Source organism: Cryptococcus neoformans, chromosome 5, assembly GCF_000149245.1.
Source record: "Cryptococcus neoformans var. grubii H99 chromosome 5, complete sequence".
Taxonomy (NCBI): Eukaryota; Fungi; Basidiomycota; class Tremellomycetes; order Tremellales; family Cryptococcaceae; genus Cryptococcus; species Cryptococcus neoformans.
The window spans coordinates 775,906-795,192 of record NC_026749.1 but is presented as its reverse complement, the minus strand read 5'-3'; the positions used below and the strand labels follow the sequence as shown (position 1 = coordinate 795,192).

General features: G+C 49.8%; 7 protein-coding genes and 1 non-coding gene; 4 read left to right on the top strand and 4 right to left on the bottom strand.

Moving 5' to 3' along the window:
• The first annotated feature begins 89 nt into the window (after positions 1 to 89).
• On the top strand, positions 90 to 1,096 carry CNAG_01253 (mitochondrial import inner membrane translocase subunit TIM10). XM_012194031.1 has 4 exons: positions 90 to 302; positions 387 to 465; positions 543 to 672; positions 778 to 1,096. Exons 1-4 carry the CDS (start codon positions 278 to 280, stop codon positions 850 to 852), a joined length of 309 nt encoding a protein of 102 aa, XP_012049421.1. The 5' UTR covers positions 90 to 277; the 3' UTR covers positions 853 to 1,096.
• Positions 610 to 2,020, bottom strand: CNAG_01254 (protein-tyrosine-phosphatase). XM_012194032.1 has 6 exons: positions 1,795 to 2,020; positions 1,605 to 1,735; positions 1,464 to 1,545; positions 1,360 to 1,413; positions 968 to 1,307; positions 610 to 906 (listed from the first exon to the last, which is right to left on the bottom strand). The coding sequence occupies exons 1-5, from the start codon at positions 1,999 to 2,001 to the stop codon at positions 1,143 to 1,145; spliced, it is 639 nt and encodes a 212-aa protein (XP_012049422.1). The 5' UTR covers positions 2,002 to 2,020; the 3' UTR covers positions 610 to 906; positions 968 to 1,142.
• On the top strand, positions 2,021 to 4,230 carry CNAG_01255 (hypothetical protein). XM_012194033.1 has 6 exons: positions 2,021 to 2,040; positions 2,082 to 2,680; positions 2,736 to 2,805; positions 2,848 to 3,280; positions 3,336 to 3,830; positions 3,883 to 4,230. The coding sequence occupies exons 2-6, from the start codon at positions 2,324 to 2,326 to the stop codon at positions 3,911 to 3,913; spliced, it is 1,386 nt and encodes a 461-aa protein (XP_012049423.1). The 5' UTR covers positions 2,021 to 2,040; positions 2,082 to 2,323; the 3' UTR covers positions 3,914 to 4,230.
• Positions 4,231 to 4,428: 198 nt separating this feature from the next.
• On the top strand, positions 4,429 to 8,512 carry CNAG_01256 (hypothetical protein). Its single transcript, XM_012193617.1, has 12 exons — positions 4,429 to 4,808; positions 5,090 to 5,143; positions 5,209 to 5,338; positions 5,407 to 5,807; positions 5,878 to 6,176; positions 6,226 to 6,627; positions 6,682 to 6,960; positions 7,017 to 7,285; positions 7,346 to 7,450; positions 7,497 to 7,784; positions 7,854 to 7,969; positions 8,023 to 8,512. Exons 1-12 carry the CDS (start codon positions 4,733 to 4,735, stop codon positions 8,223 to 8,225), a joined length of 2,622 nt encoding a protein of 873 aa, XP_012049007.1. The 5' UTR covers positions 4,429 to 4,732; the 3' UTR covers positions 8,226 to 8,512.
• Positions 8,513 to 8,560: 48 nt separating this feature from the next.
• CNAG_12452 lies at positions 8,561 to 9,071 on the bottom strand. XR_001045756.1 has 2 exons: positions 8,951 to 9,071; positions 8,561 to 8,804 (listed from the first exon to the last, which is right to left on the bottom strand). It is a non-coding gene; the product is annotated as a hypothetical RNA (non-coding RNA).
• Positions 9,072 to 9,293: 222 nt separating this feature from the next.
• On the top strand, positions 9,294 to 10,835 carry CNAG_01257 (aldo-keto reductase). XM_012194034.1 has 5 exons: positions 9,294 to 9,466; positions 9,520 to 9,614; positions 9,669 to 9,742; positions 9,794 to 10,454; positions 10,514 to 10,835. Exons 1-5 carry the CDS (start codon positions 9,406 to 9,408, stop codon positions 10,586 to 10,588), a joined length of 966 nt encoding a protein of 321 aa, XP_012049424.1. The 5' UTR covers positions 9,294 to 9,405; the 3' UTR covers positions 10,589 to 10,835.
• Positions 10,705 to 15,702, bottom strand: CNAG_01258 (hypothetical protein). XM_012193616.1 has 5 exons: positions 14,280 to 15,702; positions 13,922 to 14,227; positions 11,645 to 13,869; positions 11,069 to 11,590; positions 10,705 to 11,013 (listed from the first exon to the last, which is right to left on the bottom strand). The coding sequence occupies exons 1-5, from the start codon at positions 15,265 to 15,267 to the stop codon at positions 10,936 to 10,938; spliced, it is 4,119 nt and encodes a 1,372-aa protein (XP_012049006.1). The 5' UTR covers positions 15,268 to 15,702; the 3' UTR covers positions 10,705 to 10,935.
• A 129-nt stretch (positions 15,703 to 15,831) lies between these two features.
• Positions 15,832 to 19,256, bottom strand: CNAG_07431 (MATE family multidrug resistance protein). The gene is made up of 14 exons (XM_012193615.1): positions 19,113 to 19,256; positions 18,185 to 19,062; positions 18,007 to 18,134; positions 17,895 to 17,956; positions 17,771 to 17,840; positions 17,696 to 17,720; positions 17,588 to 17,645; positions 17,446 to 17,533; positions 17,305 to 17,392; positions 17,170 to 17,244; positions 16,989 to 17,114; positions 16,692 to 16,936; positions 16,516 to 16,621; positions 15,832 to 16,456 (listed from the first exon to the last, which is right to left on the bottom strand). Exons 1-14 carry the CDS (start codon positions 19,168 to 19,170, stop codon positions 16,103 to 16,105), a joined length of 2,361 nt encoding a protein of 786 aa, XP_012049005.1. The 5' UTR covers positions 19,171 to 19,256; the 3' UTR covers positions 15,832 to 16,102.
• Positions 19,257 to 19,287: the final 31 nt, after the last annotated feature.

The window sequence follows — 19,287 nt, the reverse complement described above, 5'->3', positions numbered from 1 at the left end:
GTAGCTGTTAATAACTATCACCATTATTAATTATTTCTGCCGACGGAATCAAAAGCTACTTTCGAAGAATTACGCACTAAACTTGGCCGTGAAGACGTCTTTCACCGCTCCTCCCACCACCGACAACGGCACTACCCATAACATCGAACGCCAGTTTACTCTGAAAACTTTGGGTCTTTTCCACCAACGCCAGCTCAGTTATCCGAAGGGTCCGCATATAACACTCGAGACAAATTCAGCACGGGAGTACCACTTACATTAAAACTACAAAGCTACAATGAGTTTTCTTTTCGGAGGCAACAGTATGTTCTTTACACGCTTCTGATTTTTAGGCGACTCCATAAGTCCGCCAAATCTTCATGAAAACTGACGATTAAAACCAAAAGACCGATCTGTTGAGGGTTCCGTCGACCCCGCCAAAATAGAAATGGCCGTCGCTGAGCTCGATATGATCACAGATGTCTTGTACGTTCCTTATTCCCCATTGAAGCTGCCTTCATGTTAGGCGATCTGGATACTAACTAGGAATGCTGGCATCATAGCAACCGTCTCGTCAACTCATGTCACACTAAATGTATCTCTTCAACACCGCTCAACCACCGATACGCTGAAGGGGATCTTTTGAAGGGCGAAAGTGTATGCATCGACCGCTGCACTGCGAAATTTTTTGAAGTAAGTCTCTCTGCCAAGTGACAAAGTGCAAGCCGATTGTTCTTTTTCAAATACTGTTGGGATAACATGTGGAAAAGTTTTTGCTGACGAAATGCATTTTTTTAGGTAAATAAGAAGGTTGGAGAGAGGATGTCTGCTATGGGCAGTGCGGCTCAGGCTACTGGAAGTTTCGGGAGGTAAGGAGAGACGGGAAAATTGCAGCATGAATGGCAATAATATCTCGTGACTGCGCTCCTATAACACGTATGAGATTCGAGGCATGCTCAATCACCTGATGACACTTTGATTTACGCACGGATTACGAGTTGGAGACCATGTTGGAGTTTGAAGGTCTCCCCACATATGAACTCTAGCCAACACAGAAACGGAGGATTGGGCCCAAGCCAATGTAGGCTTCACGGTGAAGCGAGCGGCGATGTGGAGCTTGGATCCCAGTTCGCAATGATATGGCGGCAGACCCGGCCAATCTTTTAGACAATTGCTTGAGTTCTGCCATTCGTGTCCGCGAGTAGCCCTGTTCCTCCACTGGATGATGCCAATGCTTTGACTTCTTGCGGATCAGCTTCCTCGCAAGACAGCCACCATGAAGGCCGATATTGTGGGGCTGGCAGGTTTATCAAATCTGAATCGAATAGCTGTTCAGATATGTCAGCCCTCTAAACCACACCACAAAGCACCAAGCCATACCTCTATATACTGTTCATCGAGATAGCGGTGCTTGCTTCCAGCATGAGCACGGTACTGTAGGATAAATTAGCATCGTGTCGTTTTGAGCATATTTAACGGCATACCTCCATGAGAGCACTAGCAAAGTTCCACCCTTGCATCATTCTCAACGCTCCCACAAGACAGCCAGTTTGATGTACCCCCAACCTTTTAATCGTCGCATTGCATCAGAGACCGGGGTCAGTGGAAAATAAATGCAAACTTACGGATCGATGAGTAGGACGGGATGCGCTCTTGTATCCAAGATGTACGCCTCGAGAGCGGTTTTAATTATTTCATATCTGACAGGTCTCCAATCCGTTCCCGGGCGGCGCCAATGGGTGAGTCCTAGATGGACCTATGACACACCAACTGAAATCAGCCCGAATTTTCGGTACAAGAAGGAGGACAGCATACAAATGAAATGCCCGCTGTACGAACGAATTGTAGAAGAGGCTTAATAGGATGTTCCGGGGTCAGGGAAATGATCGTTTTGAGATTGAGGCCGGCAAGGAAGGGCACTTGCGACGGAGTTGGACTGGCGGAGCGGTAGACGCCTGGTTCGACTATGGAGAAGAGGGCGGGGACCTGGATGAGGGGCTGCGAGGGGGGCTTGTTTGCCATGGTAGTCTGCGCAGTATACGGGCAGCGCTGAAGGATTATGTATGTATGGCGGGTGATGCGCATGGCTGACAGAAGGGTAGCGCCGCTGGACACTCGTTGGGATCGGGACAGTGAGCATCACGCGGCGCGTTGAGGCGAAGCGGCGTAGGCCGGGCCCAGATCTTCTGCTGGTCGCGGCGGTCGCGGCTGTGTTCCGTTGTTCGCGTGTTGTTTGTTCACGCTCAGACCTCTTTTTTTCTCTCCTCCATCTAGTCTCTCCTTTTCCCGCTAATTACACACCATCCGCCCCCAGCTGGCCCACACTCTTTACAATCCCTCCACCATGCACCTCAGCGCCCTCTCCCCCCTCCTCCTCGCCCTCGCCTTCGCCAACGCCCAGTCCCTCGCCCCGGCCCATCCTCGGAGACACCATGCCCGCGCCCTTGCAGTCGCAGACGCCAACCGCCCCCTCCTTCCTCGAGCAGGAGCCCCAATCGACAATGGCACTCTCGCTTCCATCGCCTCAGATGCAGCTGCAGCGTCCTCTACCTCAGCGACATCAGCCACAGCGACCCTCAGCAGTGTCAGCAGTGGCATCAGCGCGGCGTCGAGTACCACCCTCGCCAGCTCAGCCGTCAGCAGTACATCTTCAAGCGAGATATCCAGCTCGACCATGAGCACCAGCGCTGTGCAGAGTAGTGTGAGCATCAGAAAATATTACTACCCCACGGCGCCGTCTGCTCACATTTTTTCAGTCCACCGCGGCGGTATCCTCCACGACTTCGAGCGAAGAATTGGTATCTTCCACCACCTCGTCCGATATTGGTATGTCCATGCAAGATTGCAGCACGTGCTGACTAATTGTAGAAAGCTCGACTTCTATCTCGTCCACCGAGGTTATCCCGAGCACGACGTCGTCTACTACCACTAGCTCGGTCGCTTCTTCCACCAGTACCGCCCAGATCACCTCACAGACGGATGTTACTTCTTCCTCTTCTTCTTCTTCAATCTCTTCTACTGCTGCTCACTCTACAGTGGTGCTGGTAACCACTGCTTCGCGCTCTGCGACTCAATCCTCTACAGCATCATCTACCTCAGAGGCGGACAACTCCTCTACCGGATCATCCGGGCTCAGCAAACCGGCACTCATCGCAATTATTGTCGTCGCTTCTGTTGTCGGTCTGGCAGCTATTGGATGGACAGCTTTCAGAAAGTGGAAGTTGAGACCGAGCAACAGGTTTGATTCGAAGATGATGCCCATTGATTTCTCGCCTCAAAACGATACCATGGATGACGACTTGTAAGTGTGACATCCATGTGGCATATGATCGTCCTAATTTTTTCTATTATTCCAGCTTTGAGAAAACCCTTCAGAGAACGACTTCTCAGTCTTCGGCAAACCGTCAACGCCAGGAACTCGTGGCTCAACTTGATGATGATCCTAACCAGGTCGCCGGTGTTCCTGAACATGATTTCACTGCCGGGGCGGGCGTTGGCGCTTATGGATACCAGCATGATCAATATGCTGGTGAGCAGTACGAGTATGACCAGTACAACGCTGGATACGATAATGCGTACGACCATGCTTATCCGCCCCACCCGTCTCATGCAATGCAGCATGGATACGAGTATGGTCAAGATGGTACCCTTCAACAACCAGCTACTGCAGTAACTACTGACTCGGAAGGCTACGCGGAACTGCAGAGAGGCCCTAGTATTGGAAGCGGAAGCGGACATGGGCATGGTCAAGCGCCAATGATGAATGACGCTGGGGTGTACCCAGGAGAATTGCAGTTCCCTGTTGCCGATACGTATGGGCTTGGAAGACCTACCCATGTGGCTGACGGACCGTAAGTCTGATCCAGATGGAAAATTAATTAATACTGATGGAATGGCTACCAGTTATGCCCAAGCTGCCAATTTCCGGTATTAGACTGTCGTTTCATCTTAGGCTCGCTGGACGAGCAATTTTGACCTTGCTTTCAGTGCTTGAATTGGAAAGGCTGCGGTGCTAATCTCGCCCACCAATTTGTGATCTGGACACATAACTTTGCGCGTTCCCTACACTTTCCTCTTTTTGTACCGTTCCGTATACCATATCATCCCTTTGACATTATATCCCGTCTTCTTTTTTTCCGCTCGTGTCCTATCATCTACGGTTTTATGCGTTTTAGTGTTCCCGGTGTAATCCAAACGTATGTCTGGGTAGCTTGTATTCATGCATATAGAAAACATATTCCTCCTCGCCCTACAGTAGTGATAGTGCCACATTTCGCCTGATCTGGGTCCGAAAACGATAAATGATCTGGAAGCAGGCAGGAAATGACTATTGCCCGCCAATAAGGGGTCGTTGTCGGGCGTATAGTAATTACATAATATTGACTTCTTTGTTTTTGGGCTCGTCGGCAAATTTAGGTTTGATGTCGGTCCGACATTGTTTTCCGGTATCCACCTGGGGAGGTGGATACTGCGTCCTATTCGGAGGTGGATGTCAGCTGTCATTAGTGTGCTCACGCAGGCCAAGTCACAAATTACTACTGCTGCCGTATCGCGTAGTATTGTGTATGCAACTCTCCTGTATCCGCAATAGATAGGCCATTAACAGCCCACCGCATCACAGAACCCCTGAGAGATAACTCATTGTTTGTATCCCACTTCTCACGGACATACCGACCGATCAATACCATTCGCTTCAAAAAATAACCCCAATTCGTTCCTTGCTCAGCGCATAGCGAGCTTACAAATTAAAACCATGCCATTTCTGCCTGGACCCCGACGAGCCGAAAAGGACGAAAATGGAGACAAGGCGTATCTCTGTTCATGGGAGGGTGAGTCATACTACGACACAGTTCGACTTCACAAGCAAAAACGGGTCAACGAGCGAGGTAAATTCCACACCTCTGTGGACACGCCTCAATGATCAAACCCACAAGAATACATATTTTTACGACCTGGTGTCATATATATCCCTTCCTCCCAAGGCTGAGAGACAGGCTTATCAGCTACTATCTATTACTTTCTCGCTCATACATATCCCGTTCTGTTTGTGCAAGAGTCTTATGGAAGCACTAAAGGAACAATGTGATGGACTGACGGTACTGCTTCGCAGGATGTGCAAAAAAATTTGGAACTGCTGGACACGTTCGAAGACATGAAAAGACTCGTAAATATAATCTCTCGACGCTGCTGGTGTTCATGCAAGTAGCTGATAAGTAATTCAAATCGCAGATATCGGCAGTACCCCATACTCGTGCCCTTATTGTAGTAAAAGCTTTGGCCGTAGCGATGTGCGTGCAAAGCATGTGAGTACTATGCATCGTGGGGAGGAATGCAGAGAGAGTGATGGAGAGTCTCCAGCGTGCGTACTACCATCTCGTCTCAGAAAGTCGATTAAATTCTATGCTTATTTGTGCACATTGCGTACAGTAAATCAAGGAGGCTTTCATATGACTCGACTGCCTCTAGCCGCAAACTCTCCTCATCAAGCATCGCTACTGTTTCCGAGGCACCGCCTTTGCCAAATGTTACCTTGCCAGGTCCCTCACACTTGCTCCCTCCTTTACACAGTGCCGGTCTTCCAATTGACCATTCAGAAGATTCTAATCCGGGAAGACTATCTGGTGGGGTGCAAAGCCTTCTGGGGCTTGACACCAACTTGCAAAGGCAGCAACATGGTATGTTCCAGAGTAGTCCGTCATCTTCAAATGCGCCCTCTGGGGCCACTCCATTCATGGGACAAAGCACGCCAGGTAGCGGATTCATTGACCCCGCCAACTTGAATGTCGCTTCTTCTTCAACAATTAAACATTTGATTGATATTCCAAGTGGTGCGTGGTCATTTTTGATAGAGTCAATCATCGCCTTGTATGTCCCGAGAGCTTAATATCGTACTCGTAGATGACATCTTATCCACTCCTACAATCCCCTCCCACCCAGAATTATTAACATTTGATCCGAGCTGGGAATGGTTCGGTAATCTGTTTGGCTGGGGATCTAACACCAATATTGATTTGGATGTCGGTCTCCAGAATAGCATGTTTGAGAGCAATGGCGTAGGGCCTGCGAGCTCAACAGATACGCTCAGTGCTGCATGGCTACTCTGCACAACACCTAGAGGTGGAAGCCCAGTAACAGGTGAAGCTATTAGAGCTCAGGGGGTGGCAGATCCATTCGGAAGAAAAGATGACACGCCCTGGGTAGGTGATCATCTACTGACTGCTGATATCGTTTAACCATCATCGTCAGCCCAACATATTTAAACCCAACGTTCCAGACCGTCCCCTAACCTTAGGGGGTGTCAAGGCCTCCTCAAATATCCGTTCCCCTCGCCCAGGACCGAAATCTATCAGCGAAGCTTCCCGCAACGCCATGCTTTCACTTATTTATCTTTCTCATCAGCCGCATTGGCTGATGCCGGATATCGATGATTTTCCCGATCATGACACTTTGTCAGACTTTGTGGATTTATATTTCGAAAAATTCCATCCCATGTTCCCTATTCTCCACAGGCCCACTTTTCGGGAAAGCGACACGCCTGCAGTACTGCTGTTATCGGTGGCAGCAATCGGGGCTACTTTTGCAGACCTGAAATACCGGCCACTTGCGGTGGCACTTTGTGAACTAGTGCGGAGAATGATTACGTGGATGGTAAGTGACACCCTTTGCAAGTGACCGTTGCTCATGAACATGATTGATTCGTAGAGGGGCAGCGACCAACGGGCGAAATTTGACCGCTATGCCCTAGCTGCATTTACTCTACAAACGGCCCTTGGTGTGGTCTGCGGTTCCCGGGAAATGTTTTACCATGCCGAGATCTTCAGATGCAGCCTTGTCACCACTTGCCGAAGATTACATTTGCTAAGAGGTCTAGATACCGCTACGGATGAGTTGTATAAAAGGACAGAACATCCAAGCAACGAAGAGAGGTATAAAGCATATTTGAAAGATGAAGGGAGGAGGAGACTGGGATGGGGTGTATATGTCAGTCCTCCAAATATTACGCCTAAGCATTTAAGATCAGCTGATTAGTGTCTTAGTTTCTGGACGCCCAGATGTCGGCAATGTTGTTGATCCCTCCCATCTTCATGGTGAATGAAGCCCGCATCCATCCACCAACAGACGAAGCCTTATGGGAGGCCCCTAGTGCGGAGGCATGGGCATCAGTCATCGCCAGGGGAGAAGCTCCTGACCCGAGACTCCCTAGGCCAAGGTTTCTGAAGCTGTTAAGTATGTGTATGGCTGGACAGGATGGGCAGATCGCCATGTCTGATTTCACTGTGGGGATTGTGACGTACACCATATGGAGGTAAGTATCCCTGTTGGGTTGTGTGAACAACATTCTACAACTCACAAACGATACGTATAGGCTGCTGATGGACCAGCGCTTGTTGCAAAAGGCGATAGGGCTGGGCCTTTCAGAAAATGGCATGGATCTGGCGGCTTATCCTGCGCAGACAGATATCCTTGATACGTAAGTGAGTGAGCTATCAGGCAAATGCTTACTGGCCTTACCTTAGACAACCAGGGTATCTTCTCACGCGCCTTGCGACATCCACATTCCCCATCCGGACTCCTAGCTGTCTGCGCCTGACTCCCGCAGCGCTTTATCACCATGCACGGTTAATATTCACCCGTCCAGGGCTTATTCAGCGGATAAAACATGTTTCGGGCAAGTACGAGCCCGATATGACTCAAGAAGGTTCGCTGTCGTGGCTTAAGACATGGCTGGCAGATGGGTCGGAGGTGAGAAAAATAGTATGGCATGCCGGTGTTTTGAGTGAGCTCATGGCGGAGAATCCGAGAGGGTGAGTATCAAGTTTCAATTTTACCGCAGTTTGGAAAATCTAAAAGTCACAAATCCACGCTTTTAACAGGTCAATTGGAGAGTTAATCTGGACATTCGACTGTGCCCTCATATTCTGGATTGTCTTGAAGCACGCTCCTCAACAACTGAGCTCTGCTTCACCAGTTGCCTTCTTTGCCGCCAACTGTCAGTACCAATCTTGCTGTCATATATATGCCTACTGATCCGCGTTCTTAAAGGGCTCTGTATAACCCCGCCGGAGATGTGGATCTCCCACGGTGGTCAGATAACCTTTCCGCTGCTTGGCTCATCTACCACTTGGACAGTGAGCACTATGCTGAAAATATTCATGGATAGACTGCACAAGATGCCTTGGGGTCTAGCAGTACAGAATCGTCTGGTGTTGAACAAGCTGTTAGAAGCGGAGGGTGCTGTTGACTGATTGTCTAGATACGTGCTAGTTAACTGTAGAGCCTCAAGCGGAACTAATCATACCATACGTTTTGCCAGGCTAAGTACTGCAGTTAGTCTGCACTGAGATTTTGAGATGCGATTGTGTTTGTAGGATACCTAGTAAATGCCCATCAAATTGCGACCCGACTTCACACATTGATGTACTATAAAAAATACGAATATTTGATTGGTTATACCCCGACTTTCGTCCGTCTCTACTCGTAACAATCGTATGCGCATGTAGGATCGACCGGAGTGTCAACTTTGATATCTGGGAATGAATTTATCAAAGAATTTATCTGTTCTGCTGGCAAATGTTGAATGCAGTAACTGAAGGACGACAATACTGATCGAATAAAATCTACCGAAAGACTACGGTGGAGGACTTCCTAGAAAACATAAAACAAATCTGCTAGAAACTCCCTCTCGGCAGATCTTCGCTGCTCCCATTCACTCATCCCTCCAACATAACTTCACTCTAATGGGTTGGGTTAAATTCTGCGAAGAGACTGGGATTATCGATGTAGACATTGAAATGTTTAATTAATATACTGCCTGATACGATAGCCTGAGACATCATCAGCACAAACAGAAGGAAAACCATTGCAACACCTTCATCGTTGAGCGGGAGGTTGCGGAGCTTCGCCGGACTTCGATCAATTATTTAAGAATGTTTACTCGGTCTATCAAAAATCCAAAATAGTGGTGACTCACTGCATCGCCACAATTATGCGATCTAATCACACAGGGGAGTGAGTCACTCCAGGAATTCGCTGCTTGATACAGGCGTACGATCAAGCCCTGTTATCTTTTATTTAGGCTCAACACAAAGCCTGGTCTTCTCTTTCAGAAATTGTATGCGCCATCAGCAGGCGTTGCATCAGGCCCACCTGATATTTGACCGAGTAGCGATAAAGCACAGACTTCCCCGATGCCGTTTTGTTGCGCAGTTCAATTCAGCCACATATACCCGAGCTTTGCCGACAATGTATACGTAATCAACCAAGGAAACTTTGTATGACGTAAGGTCTTTGTAAAGATGCCCCGCCCGGTCCGGGAGAACCGGGCCGTGAGATGTTGAACTCAAGTTATTGTCCGAGAGTCGGAGGGTACTTAAGCCATTCCGCACTCTCACTTTCACTACATTCCCCATCTTCAACTCGTCAATCATGTCTGCCCCTACTTCTTTCAAACTCAACACTGGCGCTTCCATTCCCGCTGTCGGTCTCGGTAAGTTTGGTTATCTTGCACACTCAGCCTCATCTGCTAACTTCCACATCTAGGCACCTGGCAGGCCAAGGCTGGTGAAGTCCGCCAAGCCGTCGCCCATGCTCTCAAGGCTGGCTATAGGCACATTGATGGTGCTCTTTGCTACCAGGTAAGCATCTATCCCAATGGATTCTTTCGAAGCAAACTCTGATCCAATTATCAGAACGAAGACGAAGTGGGTCTTGGCATCAAGGACAGCGGTGTTCCTCGATCGGAAATCTTCTTGACTTCTAAAGTGTATGTCAAGCCAATTCATTCCCCTCGCCTCATGAACTCACCTTTCTACAGCTGGTCCTCTTACCATGATCGTGTCGAAGAGTGTTTGGATACTACTCTTAAGTCCCTCCAGACCGACTACCTTGACCTCTACCTCATTCACTGGCCTGTGCGTCTTGTACCCAACGGCACTCACCCTCTTTTCCCTACTAAGCCCGATGGCTCTCGAAACCTCGACTGGGACTGGGATCAAGCCAAGACCTGGGCTCAGATGGAGGATGTGTTGAAGAAGGGCAAGGCCAAGGCCATCGGGTTGTCCAATGCTGGTATTCCCATCATTGAGCACATTATCAAGACTGGCAAAGTAACCCCTGCCGTCAACCAAGTTGAACTTCACCCTTACTGCCCTCAACATGCCCTCTTGAAGTACTGCAAAGAGAAGGGTATTCTCCTTGAGGCTTATTCTCCTCTTGGTTCTACTTCATCCCCCTTGCACGAGGACCCCGATCTCCTCGCTGTGGCCAAAAAGCACAATGTCCCCACTGCCACCGTACTCATCTCCTACCAGGTCAACAGGGGTGTTGTCGTGTTGCCCAAGAGCGTAACCCCTGCCAGAATTGAGAGCAACCTCAGAACCATCAAGTTGGATGAGGAAGACATGAACAAACTTGACAAGCTCGCTGAAGGCGGTAAGCAAACCCGGTTCACTGCTCCTCCTTGGGGTTCCGACTTTGTAAGTCATTCTTGAGACAGATGCGTTTTTTGGTGGCATATCTGACTTGCTTGATTTAGGGATTCCCTGACTGGTTTGGCCCTGGTAACAAGGATGCACCAGAGGGAGCACGTCTCTTGGCTGGCAAAGCTTAGGTGTTTAAGGTTACAATGTTTGAAGTAAAAAAAAAAGGGGTCTTGTCAGAGACGTCAAAATAGATTGTGTGTGGTATGCAGATGCGTATTGTCCAACGCAGTTTTATATACAGTCCGCTTGTTGCAGGCCAAGCCATACATGCCAATAGCAATCGTCAAGGCCCCGGATCTCATCAGGCTACTCTACTACTATTACAAAAAAGAGTACATAAGTCCACCTCATAGGGTCGTTAAACCTGGAAAATCGTAAGGCTACCGCATGAAATTTCATAAAAGTGATAGATGGCCAACCGTGTCCCTTGCAAATTATCCATTTTTGATGATCACAAATCCATTCCACCTCAACATCACCGCCGAGCAGAGTTGATTGCCCTACACCATTGTAGTGTATTCTCACGAGATGTTCCTCTAAAATAATAAATCGACTAGGACCTAAGTCAGCGTCTATTGGCAGCACATCTGACACATAACTCGACTTACGTTATTATCCACGACTCTCAAGATGTTGCCAGCCGTTAAACTAGCAGGTTCCAGCATTGTGGCCATCCTCAACACGTTGAAAACGTTCACATGCCCGTCCCACCCTTCTCCCCTGTCTGTCGCCAACACCATCATATCAGAACATAAAATCAACATCACTTCCCTCTCTACGGATTCGGGCATGACATAGTCAACTGGAACAACGGCCTTGCCGGGTATGATCGTATGGTCCCCATCTCCTTCGGCCACAGTCTCACACTCTACAAACGTGGAAGCTTTTTTGACGATACGAGACAGTGTGAGTGGGCCTTCCATAACAAGACGACGATGAGGCTGAACAAGAGGAGAGCGCCCTGAATTTGTGAATCGTTTTTGCCAATCAAGAAGACGTAATCGAGAGTCGGCGTCACGCTTTTCCTCGTTCATGAGTGAGGCAAGGCTAGAAATTTCAGTGAGCGCGTCATCCAGCGCGTCTCGGAGATCGTCAGAGCGAGCAGGAGTGCACATGGCAAGTTCAGTGAGCTTTAAAAAAGAATCAGCAAAAGATTAATCAGTTTCATTCAAAAAAGCACTCACAAGCAGCTTGTACCTAGGAATCCTCTGGATCGGTAAAAGCAGATAGCTTTCCAGACTGATTTGGGAATGCATAGGGTGTTCCCTGGCCTTCTTCAGGAAAGCCTTGACCCGTTTCCGCTGACTCGATGACATGGATTGCCCCGAAGTTGTTTGAACCGCTGATGCTGACAGCGAGACAGCGCCCATTCCAACAGACAATGCGTTCACAGAGACATTTGCGGCTGAAGACTTGCCCGAGAATGCAGGGGTCGAGCTACCAGAATTCGACAATGACCAGGTCTTCATTCGAGCAAGAGCGTTATCAAAATTCGTGATGTACGTGGAGTACTGCTTCATGTAGGCAATGTAAGTCCTGAAGACTTCGCCGACACTGTATGCGGTGTTGATTGACAAAGTGCCCTTTTCATCGTCCCCATTTTCGACCAACTGTTTCAAAACCGTTTCCAAGGCCGGCAAGAAATTATCCCGATGAATGGCAAGGATGCTCTCCACGCCACCAAACACGATTTTGCGCTCAGCAGCAGGGACAACAGTCTCCACAACGGATTTACTTTGGTTGACAGGTTGAGAGGCTGGTCGAACGTAGATGGTTACCAGTTCACCTAGATTCCGAACATAGGTCCTTTCGGTTTCCCATATTTCATGGATACATTTAGTTCGCTTTGACCTGTCGTTCTTGAACTTTTTGCCGGATAAGGATGGGTCCCTTTCACCAAAATCCTCTGAATCAGCCGCCGGCGAATCTCTGGCATCTCCTTCAAGAGTCGGCCGTCTCGCCTGTCGAACATTGATAAACGAGTCCCGATTTGAGGACAAGGGGGAGCCTGGATGTTCAGAGGGAACGGTAGAGCCGGCGTAACTGCTATGCGCACTGCTATCACCCATGGCTGTGGATCCATCACGAGGCATAATTGAGCGCCTGGACAAATCGTGGAGATCACGAAGAATAAGTTTTATAGTATTAAGTCCCCTGGTGTACCTTTCTTCATGCTCGGTATCGATGACAGGGGATCCAACCATAGGCTGGGCTGGGGTGTAAGGCAGTACTGTGGCTTGGGAAATAGGTGTTTCAGCGGCTAGTTGCGAAATGTTATCTGCACTACCTGCGGTCGAGAAGGCAGACGTAGGGATCTGGACATTGATTGAAGGTGGCCCGTCGATCGGTAAGAAACTCCGCCTCTTTCCTCGCAATGCCGATCCGATCCCAGTCGAAGTCATAGTCATAGGAGACGGCTGGTACGGCAGCCCCGATATAGGCATTGTCAATGCTGAGGGAGTTGAACAGCTGCTCATTTGGCCAAACTCTGACCCCTCAAAGTCTGCTATCCTCCGGCTTGGCAATGTGGCTGCGGACATGGTACTAACCATTCCAGGGCGGATGGTGACATGTTGTATAGGGTCGGAGTGTTGGTGACGAATGGGAGGAAGGGGTGGGAGGGACTTGAGGTTGTCAGAGGCTGAAGCGGCGATAGCAGCTACCTTTTCCTTATCCGGTCGAAGTCGATTCATGGACATTTTACGAAGGAATCCCCATCTGCCAGTCTTAATGGGTGGTGTAGTAGTTTTCGGAGTAGGAGACTTGGTGAGTTTTCCTGGATGGGTCTGAAGTTCCTCCTGGTAATCACCCATCGCGCTCGCGGCCCGCCTCCCTTCTGTGACAGAACGTTCAGCGAGCACTGGACGCGTCGGTGTGAAATTCGATGTGGTGTTCAAAGTCGGTTGGTCGAGAGATCTCAGGAGTGCACCTGCAGAACGCATCTTTCGCAAGCCACCGTGAGATTGAGGCGTCTCCGTAACTGGTTCAGGGGAAGTCAACGCCCCGCCATTTGCATGAGTTTTGGGAAGAGGAGCGGAATGTAGGTTGGTTTCGGCGATTGAGCTCAAAGCTGACACGAGATATGTTGACTGGGAAGTAGAAGAAGAAGCAGCGCCGAATGATTGATCGAGGTTGGGGGTAGATGACGAAGCCGAGTTGGGTTCTTGGTCAGAGCTTTCCAAAGACACCATAGAAACCGGAGTGCGAATACCATTATTGATGGAGAGATGTCGATGATGGGCATTCCGTCTCCTCGAGCTGGACGCCATCATCGGCAAGGGCGCTCCCAAGATAGGAGGTACAATCTGAGCCCATTCAGGAGTGAAAGGGTTCCCATCGACCTTTAGTGTCTCCAACTGACTTAGAAGACAAAGCCACGTTGGTAAACACACCAATTTGTTTCGTCGGACTGACAAATATTTAGCATCATCATCATTACACAGAATCGTATTCTCACTCACCACAGATAGTATGCAGGAAATGTAAATGGCACAGTCCTTGTGGTAGAACCGTAAGCCTACATCCATCTACTACGAGTACTCTCAAAGCGCTCAAATTCCCCATCCACTGTGGAAGAAGTCTCAGAGGGTTTTCCGACAGGTTGAGCTCTTCCAATGAAGTGCAATATTGAAGTGATTCAGGTAAAAGAACCAGATTATTATCGGATAGGTCCAATACCACCAATGACGGCGCAAGCACCGATAGCAAACGTGGAAGGAGATCAAGCATTCGTGGTCCGCATGATGGTAGAAGAAGATGTGTCACGCCTGATCAACAGGATCAGCAAATGTCTTATCATGGGACACGGTTTGTACTTGCCAGCCAGAGAGCAAATCACGCTATCACTAAGAACCTCTGCGCCACCCATTGCCTCAATCTTTTCCATATTCAGGAGCTTTTCTCTGCCTTCTTTGATCATTGCGAGGGCTTCAGGCTCAGCCTGCTCCTGTTCGTAGGGCAATGTAAAGTCGTCATACGCATAGTGATAAGCCGCATCTGGCAGTGGAATTCGACTGGACGATGTAGCCGAGTTGTCCGTGGACATTGAATCTGCAGTGAAAGCCGATGATGTCGAGTCGCTTCGTAAGCGGTTGACGGCATCGCGTTTCCATGGTCTATGTGTAAAGGAATGTGAAGGTGAAAGGGGAGGATGAATATGACGAGTATGGGATTGTTCTGCGTTACTACGCACGATGGGATAATCGGTAGTCATACCTGACGTATCCGGAGAGTTGTATCCGTTTGGTATTTGGGGAAGGGGTGGCGGAGGAGTGTAGATGTGATCAGAGTAGGCATGGTAGGAAAAGGCGCCTGAGCCAGTAGACGATTCGGCAGAGGAATAAGTCGTAGCGCGACCACTTGTCGAACGCATAGATAAGCTCGGTTCCTGTTCACCTTTGGCATCTGTCATATGGGAGGAGTGGTCATATGTCATCGTTCCTTGCGAGCTGCCAGCCACGGAATCGATGGTCGAAGCCACAAAGCTCAGGGCGGGATCCCTGTCTCGCGAGACTTCATCAGCTTCAAAGTCGGCGGCCGAATACGCGTCGAGATCCACGTCGAGATCTTGGTCTTGATGCTGGGTCTGGCGCTGGCTGGGGGATGGACGGTGTATATGTGGAGTGGGGTCTGTATACTTGCGCGGCGGATGTATTTGATCCTCATGCGGTGGGTGGCTGTCGTGGGAGTGGAGGGAGAGGGTGCGTGGCCTGTGGCGAGCGGAGTGGGGGGGGATGGAGGGCCCAGCAAGGGGAAGATGTGGAGAGGGCATGGATTGCGCCTGGAGATTGTATGGGCGATACAGCATCAGCGAGAGCCCGTGTTTACCACCAGCGGACCCCGATCCGTGCACCGCAAGCGGGGATTAGGTAAACCACTTCCAGCGGTCCGAGCGTGCACGCCGATACGCAGGGTCTTGACTGGCCTCGCTCGAGCAACCTCCTGCACGCGGAGAAAAGAGCGGTGAGCGTCTTCTAGGTACTGGTCCAGCTTGCCAGGTAGGAAGGATCCGTGTCTGCGCGACACAACGAGCGATCCAGTGCAGAGACGACGGTGATGGGGAACGAGCGTGGGCGTTGAACAGCGGTGGCGGGAAGGGGGGGCGCTGCTGCAACTGTGGGGCGGAGGCGGCAGAGAGGGAGAGAAGATGGGGTCGATTGGGGCGCGCAAAAGGCTGCTCAGCGTGGAAAATTGAGATGTGAGGCGACGGGCGGGCGCAGTGACGTGAGGCACGCGGGCCAGGCCCATCACAGGTTAGATAAAATAATAATAGCACCCCCTTAATTTCATTCAATTTACCGTTATGTTTTTTCTGTTTATCTTTTTTGCTTTCGGAATTAATTATCTAATTACTCGGCTAATAAATATGGTGGGTCTTCCCAATAAACTTTAGGGTTAAAATAGATCGACACAAGTCGAATATATGAACGTTGACTGTATTTATATTTGAAACGAGTACTCATACATAATACTAGCAGTAATGGTATATCCTTCATCTAGCTTTCTCACCAGCTCTCGAGTACTGGACGGAGCGACGGCGCATCGCGAGCTGAGAGGCGACCATTACTCTTCCAGGCTATTCTCACCCAAGCGCCTATCTGTCTTCTCACTCTTATTTTTCCACTGCAGCCACAAATACGATATTATGACAACTCTTGCCTTTCGTCAATAGCCTGTTCTCCCTCATCCCATTTGCCATCTATCCCAACCACACCATGTACACCCAAACCTAATCTCTCCCTAACTCTCTCTACGGCCCTCACCCAGTTCGCCTTCCAGACAAGCACTGCGCTGAGCACGCTCGCGTATCCTAGGGCGACACTGAGACCCAGCCAAAGGCCAATCAGGCCGAGTGCAAATGTGGGCGTGAATGTAAGCCATAGACCAAAAGGGAGGCCAATGATATAATATGACGTGAGGTTAATCAGAGCGCCGGTCGTATGTAGTCCGAGTGAACGAAGAATGGATCCCGACGTTGCTGCTATACCATCTGCAATCTACGCATGGTTGTTTTTAGTCACGTATGTGTAGGTCTGAGGACCAAAGAAATACATACTTGGAAAAGGGCGATATATGGCATAACGGAAGCCACGAGTGCTACAACTTCAGGATCATTATTGAATAAGTAACCCCAATTAGTCCTGAATATAATACAGATCAAGCTGAGGTACCCTATCAGCTCACGCACGCCTCAAATGGACTGATTATCCCACAAGGAAAAGATGCACTCACCTGTTGACCATTGCAAATGTCACACTCAAAAACAAACAGGTCCTGCTAGCCCACTTGGCTTCCCAGTCTCTCCCCGCTCCCAACAAGTTCCCTACCCGCACCGCAGACGCAATACCCAGACTCGCGGGAACTTGGAAGAACGTCGAGGCAGTGGAAAGAAGAACTGACTGGGCAGCAAGCGTTGTTGGGCCAAGAAGAGATGCGGCAAGGGCGCACGCCTCCCATGCCCACCACTCAGAAGAAAGCTACATCACGTTAGATAGGGCTAGCCATTTAGAGTTAGAGTTAGAAGCATACCATGATAGTTCCTGCCAGACCTAGAGAGGTGACTGTACCAAGTTTAGAGAAGGCATACTTGAATCGTATAGGGTGGAAAGCATCGCGAGGCCCGAAGAATATAGCCCATATGGACGAAATGGCAAACTATATCGGCGGGATGTCAGCGCTATAATTGTATATCGGAAACCAAGCAACGAACCGCGAGATTGTAGCTCATGGCAGTAGCAAACGCTCCGCCAGGGAAACCAAGACGAACTGGCTCTGGACCCCAGACCTTGCTCAAAGTCAGCTAAATTTTCCCAGCTGCGTTCAACTTGTGAAGATGACAACTTGCCAGCAACCAGTTCATAAAGAGGTTGAGAGGCGCAACAAAAAATAATGTATATGTCGGGACATGCATGAGATTTTGTGCTTGAAGATACCTTGAATGGCTCAGCTTCCCGATCCCGACCGCGCATGCGACGCTCCAACTCACTTTTTTACCAGTACGTTGCCTCCGTATCCTGGGATACCAATCGAGAGCCATCTGAGATAGACGCCTGCACGGTGGGAAACCTCTGGATCTGGTTCAAGCTTAGCTAAAGCAGAACTAATTCATAAACGGACGGCATGCTCACCTTGTCCTAGAACAACAAGGATGGGAGAAATATTCCACCACAGGAGATACATCGGAATCTATCACATGTTAGCCACCCAGCCAAGTGAGATAGAGAGCTTTTATTTACCATAGAGAACCCCATCACAATGAACCTGGAACGTATGTATGAGCTCTATAACCAAATGCGCAGACCTTCACTTACATTCGTTGAGTCCAGAGACCCACCCGCGAAGGGTCTGAGGATGTCCAAGCGGCGGGGAGAAGGGTATCCACTTAGGTTCACGTTCAGTTTGCATCGTGGTGCGAGGACCGATAAAATAACTCACAAGCCGTAGCAAGTCCCTGTAGAATAGAGAAACAAGACACGGAGGCAGTCATTGATGCCAACCTAACAGGAGTCAGACAGGTGTCTACATGCTGGTTTGTCCAAAGACTCACGAAGATGCAGCCAGATCAGTTGTTCCCAAATGCCCTATCGACACAACAGATGCAAGGACCAGAGACCACTCCGCAGCCTGGGTGAAAAAGACTGGCAGAGCAGAGCGCAGGATGATCGGAAGCTCAGCCTATCATAGTCAGCTTTCACCCAATGGACCCAAGGAAGAAATGACAGTACCTTGAACGCTTTTGTCCTATCTCTCACTTCTGTTCCATCCTCCCCCACCGGCAGTTCCAGATCTTCGGCGTCAAGCTCTTCCACCGGGTCCAAATCCATTAGTCCTGCGTCTCCTACCCTACCACTGCCTGCGAAAACGCCCGTTCCACTCGTTGCTAGTAACCCTCGAGCAAGATCCCCTCCTTCATCCTCGTCGGATGACTCGTCTGCTACACGCACAGTTTTGCTGCGAAAGGGAGAAGTGGGAGAGGAGTACGGAGAAGATGTGTGAGATAGCGGACGTGAACCTTGAAGACGGCCCCTGCGAGTGGAGGTAGAATCTTCGTCGGATGAGGACTGAGCAGGAACGCCACGCGGTTGGGCGACATCTCCATCTCTGTCTTTACGGCCGTGTTCGCTTTCACGGCGAGGTGGTGTGCGGGCTTTAGACCTTGACCTGCTGTTGCCTACGCCGAGGCCATCCACCGACGAGGCTTGCCAGGAACCCTCATGCGCTCCCAGAGGTGCACTCGCGGTACCATATGACCGTCTAGATGTCCCCGACACACGCCTCTTCCAATCATGGTTCAAAAGACTTGTACGTTCCCCTCGTTGGCGATCGGTGCTGATACTATCCTCGTCATCTTGAAATATGAGTGGCTCGTCAAAAGAGGCTTCCTGGATGGTGCCTACCCGTGGGCCGTGATGTCCCGCAAGCGTATGACCTGTTGTAGATTTGTCAAGATCATTATCGGAGCCTTCCACTGGGTGCGGATAAGAGGGAGAGGGCTGCTGTAGATGGTTGTTGTGGTGTGGTGGGGAGTGTTCGCCTGCTACGCGATGCGGGTGTGGATGGGTGCGCGATCTGGAGATGAGGTTTTCGAGGTTCGACTGGAGGGCTGCGGGGCGTGGAGTAAGCGAGGTGACGGGCTCTGGAAGGGGAACTTACCGTATGGGGAAGTGGAGAGGGAGGATGCGATGGCTGATGAGTGAGGGTAGTTGGACATGGCTCGCTTGCACCTGCTGGTGATTGTAAATTGTGAATGTAGATGTGGAGCGGCGCAAGGTCGCTCCAAAAGAAGCCTCCTCGCAGCGTCCACTTAATTTATTATCTCGTAACTCGG

What these genes read in the sequence shown, in the direction of transcription:
- CNAG_01253 (XM_012194031.1), top strand. Translation starts at nt 278, where the DNA reads ATGAGTTTTCTTTTCGGAGGCAACA. An exon ending in TTTTCTTTTCGGAGGCAACA is followed by an intron (nt 303 to 386) that starts GTATGTTCTTTA and finishes TAAAACCAAAAG; the next exon opens with ACCGATCTGTTGAGGGTTCC. An exon ending in GCACTGCGAAATTTTTTGAA is followed by an intron (nt 673 to 777) that starts GTAAGTCTCTCT and finishes GCATTTTTTTAG; the next exon opens with GTAAATAAGAAGGTTGGAGA.
- CNAG_01254 (XM_012194032.1), bottom strand. Translation starts at nt 2,001, where the DNA reads ATGGCAAACAAGCCCCCCTCGCAGCCCCTCATCCAGGTCCCCGCCCTC. An exon ending in TTGCTAGTGCTCTCATGGAG is followed by an intron (nt 1,414 to 1,463) that starts GTATGCCGTTAA and finishes TTTATCCTACAG; the next exon opens with TACCGTGCTCATGCTGGAAG. An exon ending in TCGATGAACAGTATATAGAG is followed by an intron (nt 1,308 to 1,359) that starts GTATGGCTTGGT and finishes ATATCTGAACAG; the next exon opens with CTATTCGATTCAGATTTGAT.
- CNAG_01255 (XM_012194033.1), top strand. Translation starts at nt 2,324, where the DNA reads ATGCACCTCAGCGCCCTCTCCCCCCTCCTCCTCGCCCTCGCCTTCGCC. An exon ending in CCAGCGCTGTGCAGAGTAGT is followed by an intron (nt 2,681 to 2,735) that starts GTGAGCATCAGA and finishes ACATTTTTTCAG; the next exon opens with TCCACCGCGGCGGTATCCTC. An exon ending in CACCACCTCGTCCGATATTG is followed by an intron (nt 2,806 to 2,847) that starts GTATGTCCATGC and finishes GACTAATTGTAG; the next exon opens with AAAGCTCGACTTCTATCTCG.
- CNAG_01256 (XM_012193617.1), top strand. Translation starts at nt 4,733, where the DNA reads ATGCCATTTCTGCCTGGACCCCGACGAGCCGAAAAGGACGAAAATGGA. An exon ending in CAGACAGATATCCTTGATAC is followed by an intron (nt 7,451 to 7,496) that starts GTAAGTGAGTGA and finishes GCCTTACCTTAG; the next exon opens with ACAACCAGGGTATCTTCTCA. An exon ending in TGCCTTCTTTGCCGCCAACT is followed by an intron (nt 7,970 to 8,022) that starts GTCAGTACCAAT and finishes GCGTTCTTAAAG; the next exon opens with GGCTCTGTATAACCCCGCCG.
- CNAG_01257 (XM_012194034.1), top strand. Translation starts at nt 9,406, where the DNA reads ATGTCTGCCCCTACTTCTTTCAAACTCAACACTGGCGCTTCCATTCCC. An exon ending in CATTCCCGCTGTCGGTCTCG is followed by an intron (nt 9,467 to 9,519) that starts GTAAGTTTGGTT and finishes TTCCACATCTAG; the next exon opens with GCACCTGGCAGGCCAAGGCT. An exon ending in ATGGTGCTCTTTGCTACCAG is followed by an intron (nt 9,615 to 9,668) that starts GTAAGCATCTAT and finishes TCCAATTATCAG; the next exon opens with AACGAAGACGAAGTGGGTCT.
- CNAG_01258 (XM_012193616.1), bottom strand. Translation starts at nt 15,267, where the DNA reads ATGCTGTATCGCCCATACAATCTCCAGGCGCAATCCATGCCCTCTCCA. An exon ending in TTCCTAGGTACAAGCTGCTT is followed by an intron (nt 11,591 to 11,644) that starts GTGAGTGCTTTT and finishes TCTTTTTTAAAG; the next exon opens with CTCACTGAACTTGCCATGTG. An exon ending in TGAGAGTCGTGGATAATAAC is followed by an intron (nt 11,014 to 11,068) that starts GTAAGTCGAGTT and finishes CTTAGGTCCTAG; the next exon opens with TCGATTTATTATTTTAGAGG.
- CNAG_07431 (XM_012193615.1), bottom strand. Translation starts at nt 19,170, where the DNA reads ATGTCCAACTACCCTCACTCATCAGCCATCGCATCCTCCCTCTCCACT. An exon ending in CCTCTCCACTTCCCCATACG is followed by an intron (nt 19,063 to 19,112) that starts GTAAGTTCCCCT and finishes CACGCCCCGCAG; the next exon opens with CCCTCCAGTCGAACCTCGAA. An exon ending in CCTTGTTGTTCTAGGACAAG is followed by an intron (nt 17,534 to 17,587) that starts GTGAGCATGCCG and finishes AGCTTGAACCAG; the next exon opens with ATCCAGAGGTTTCCCACCGT.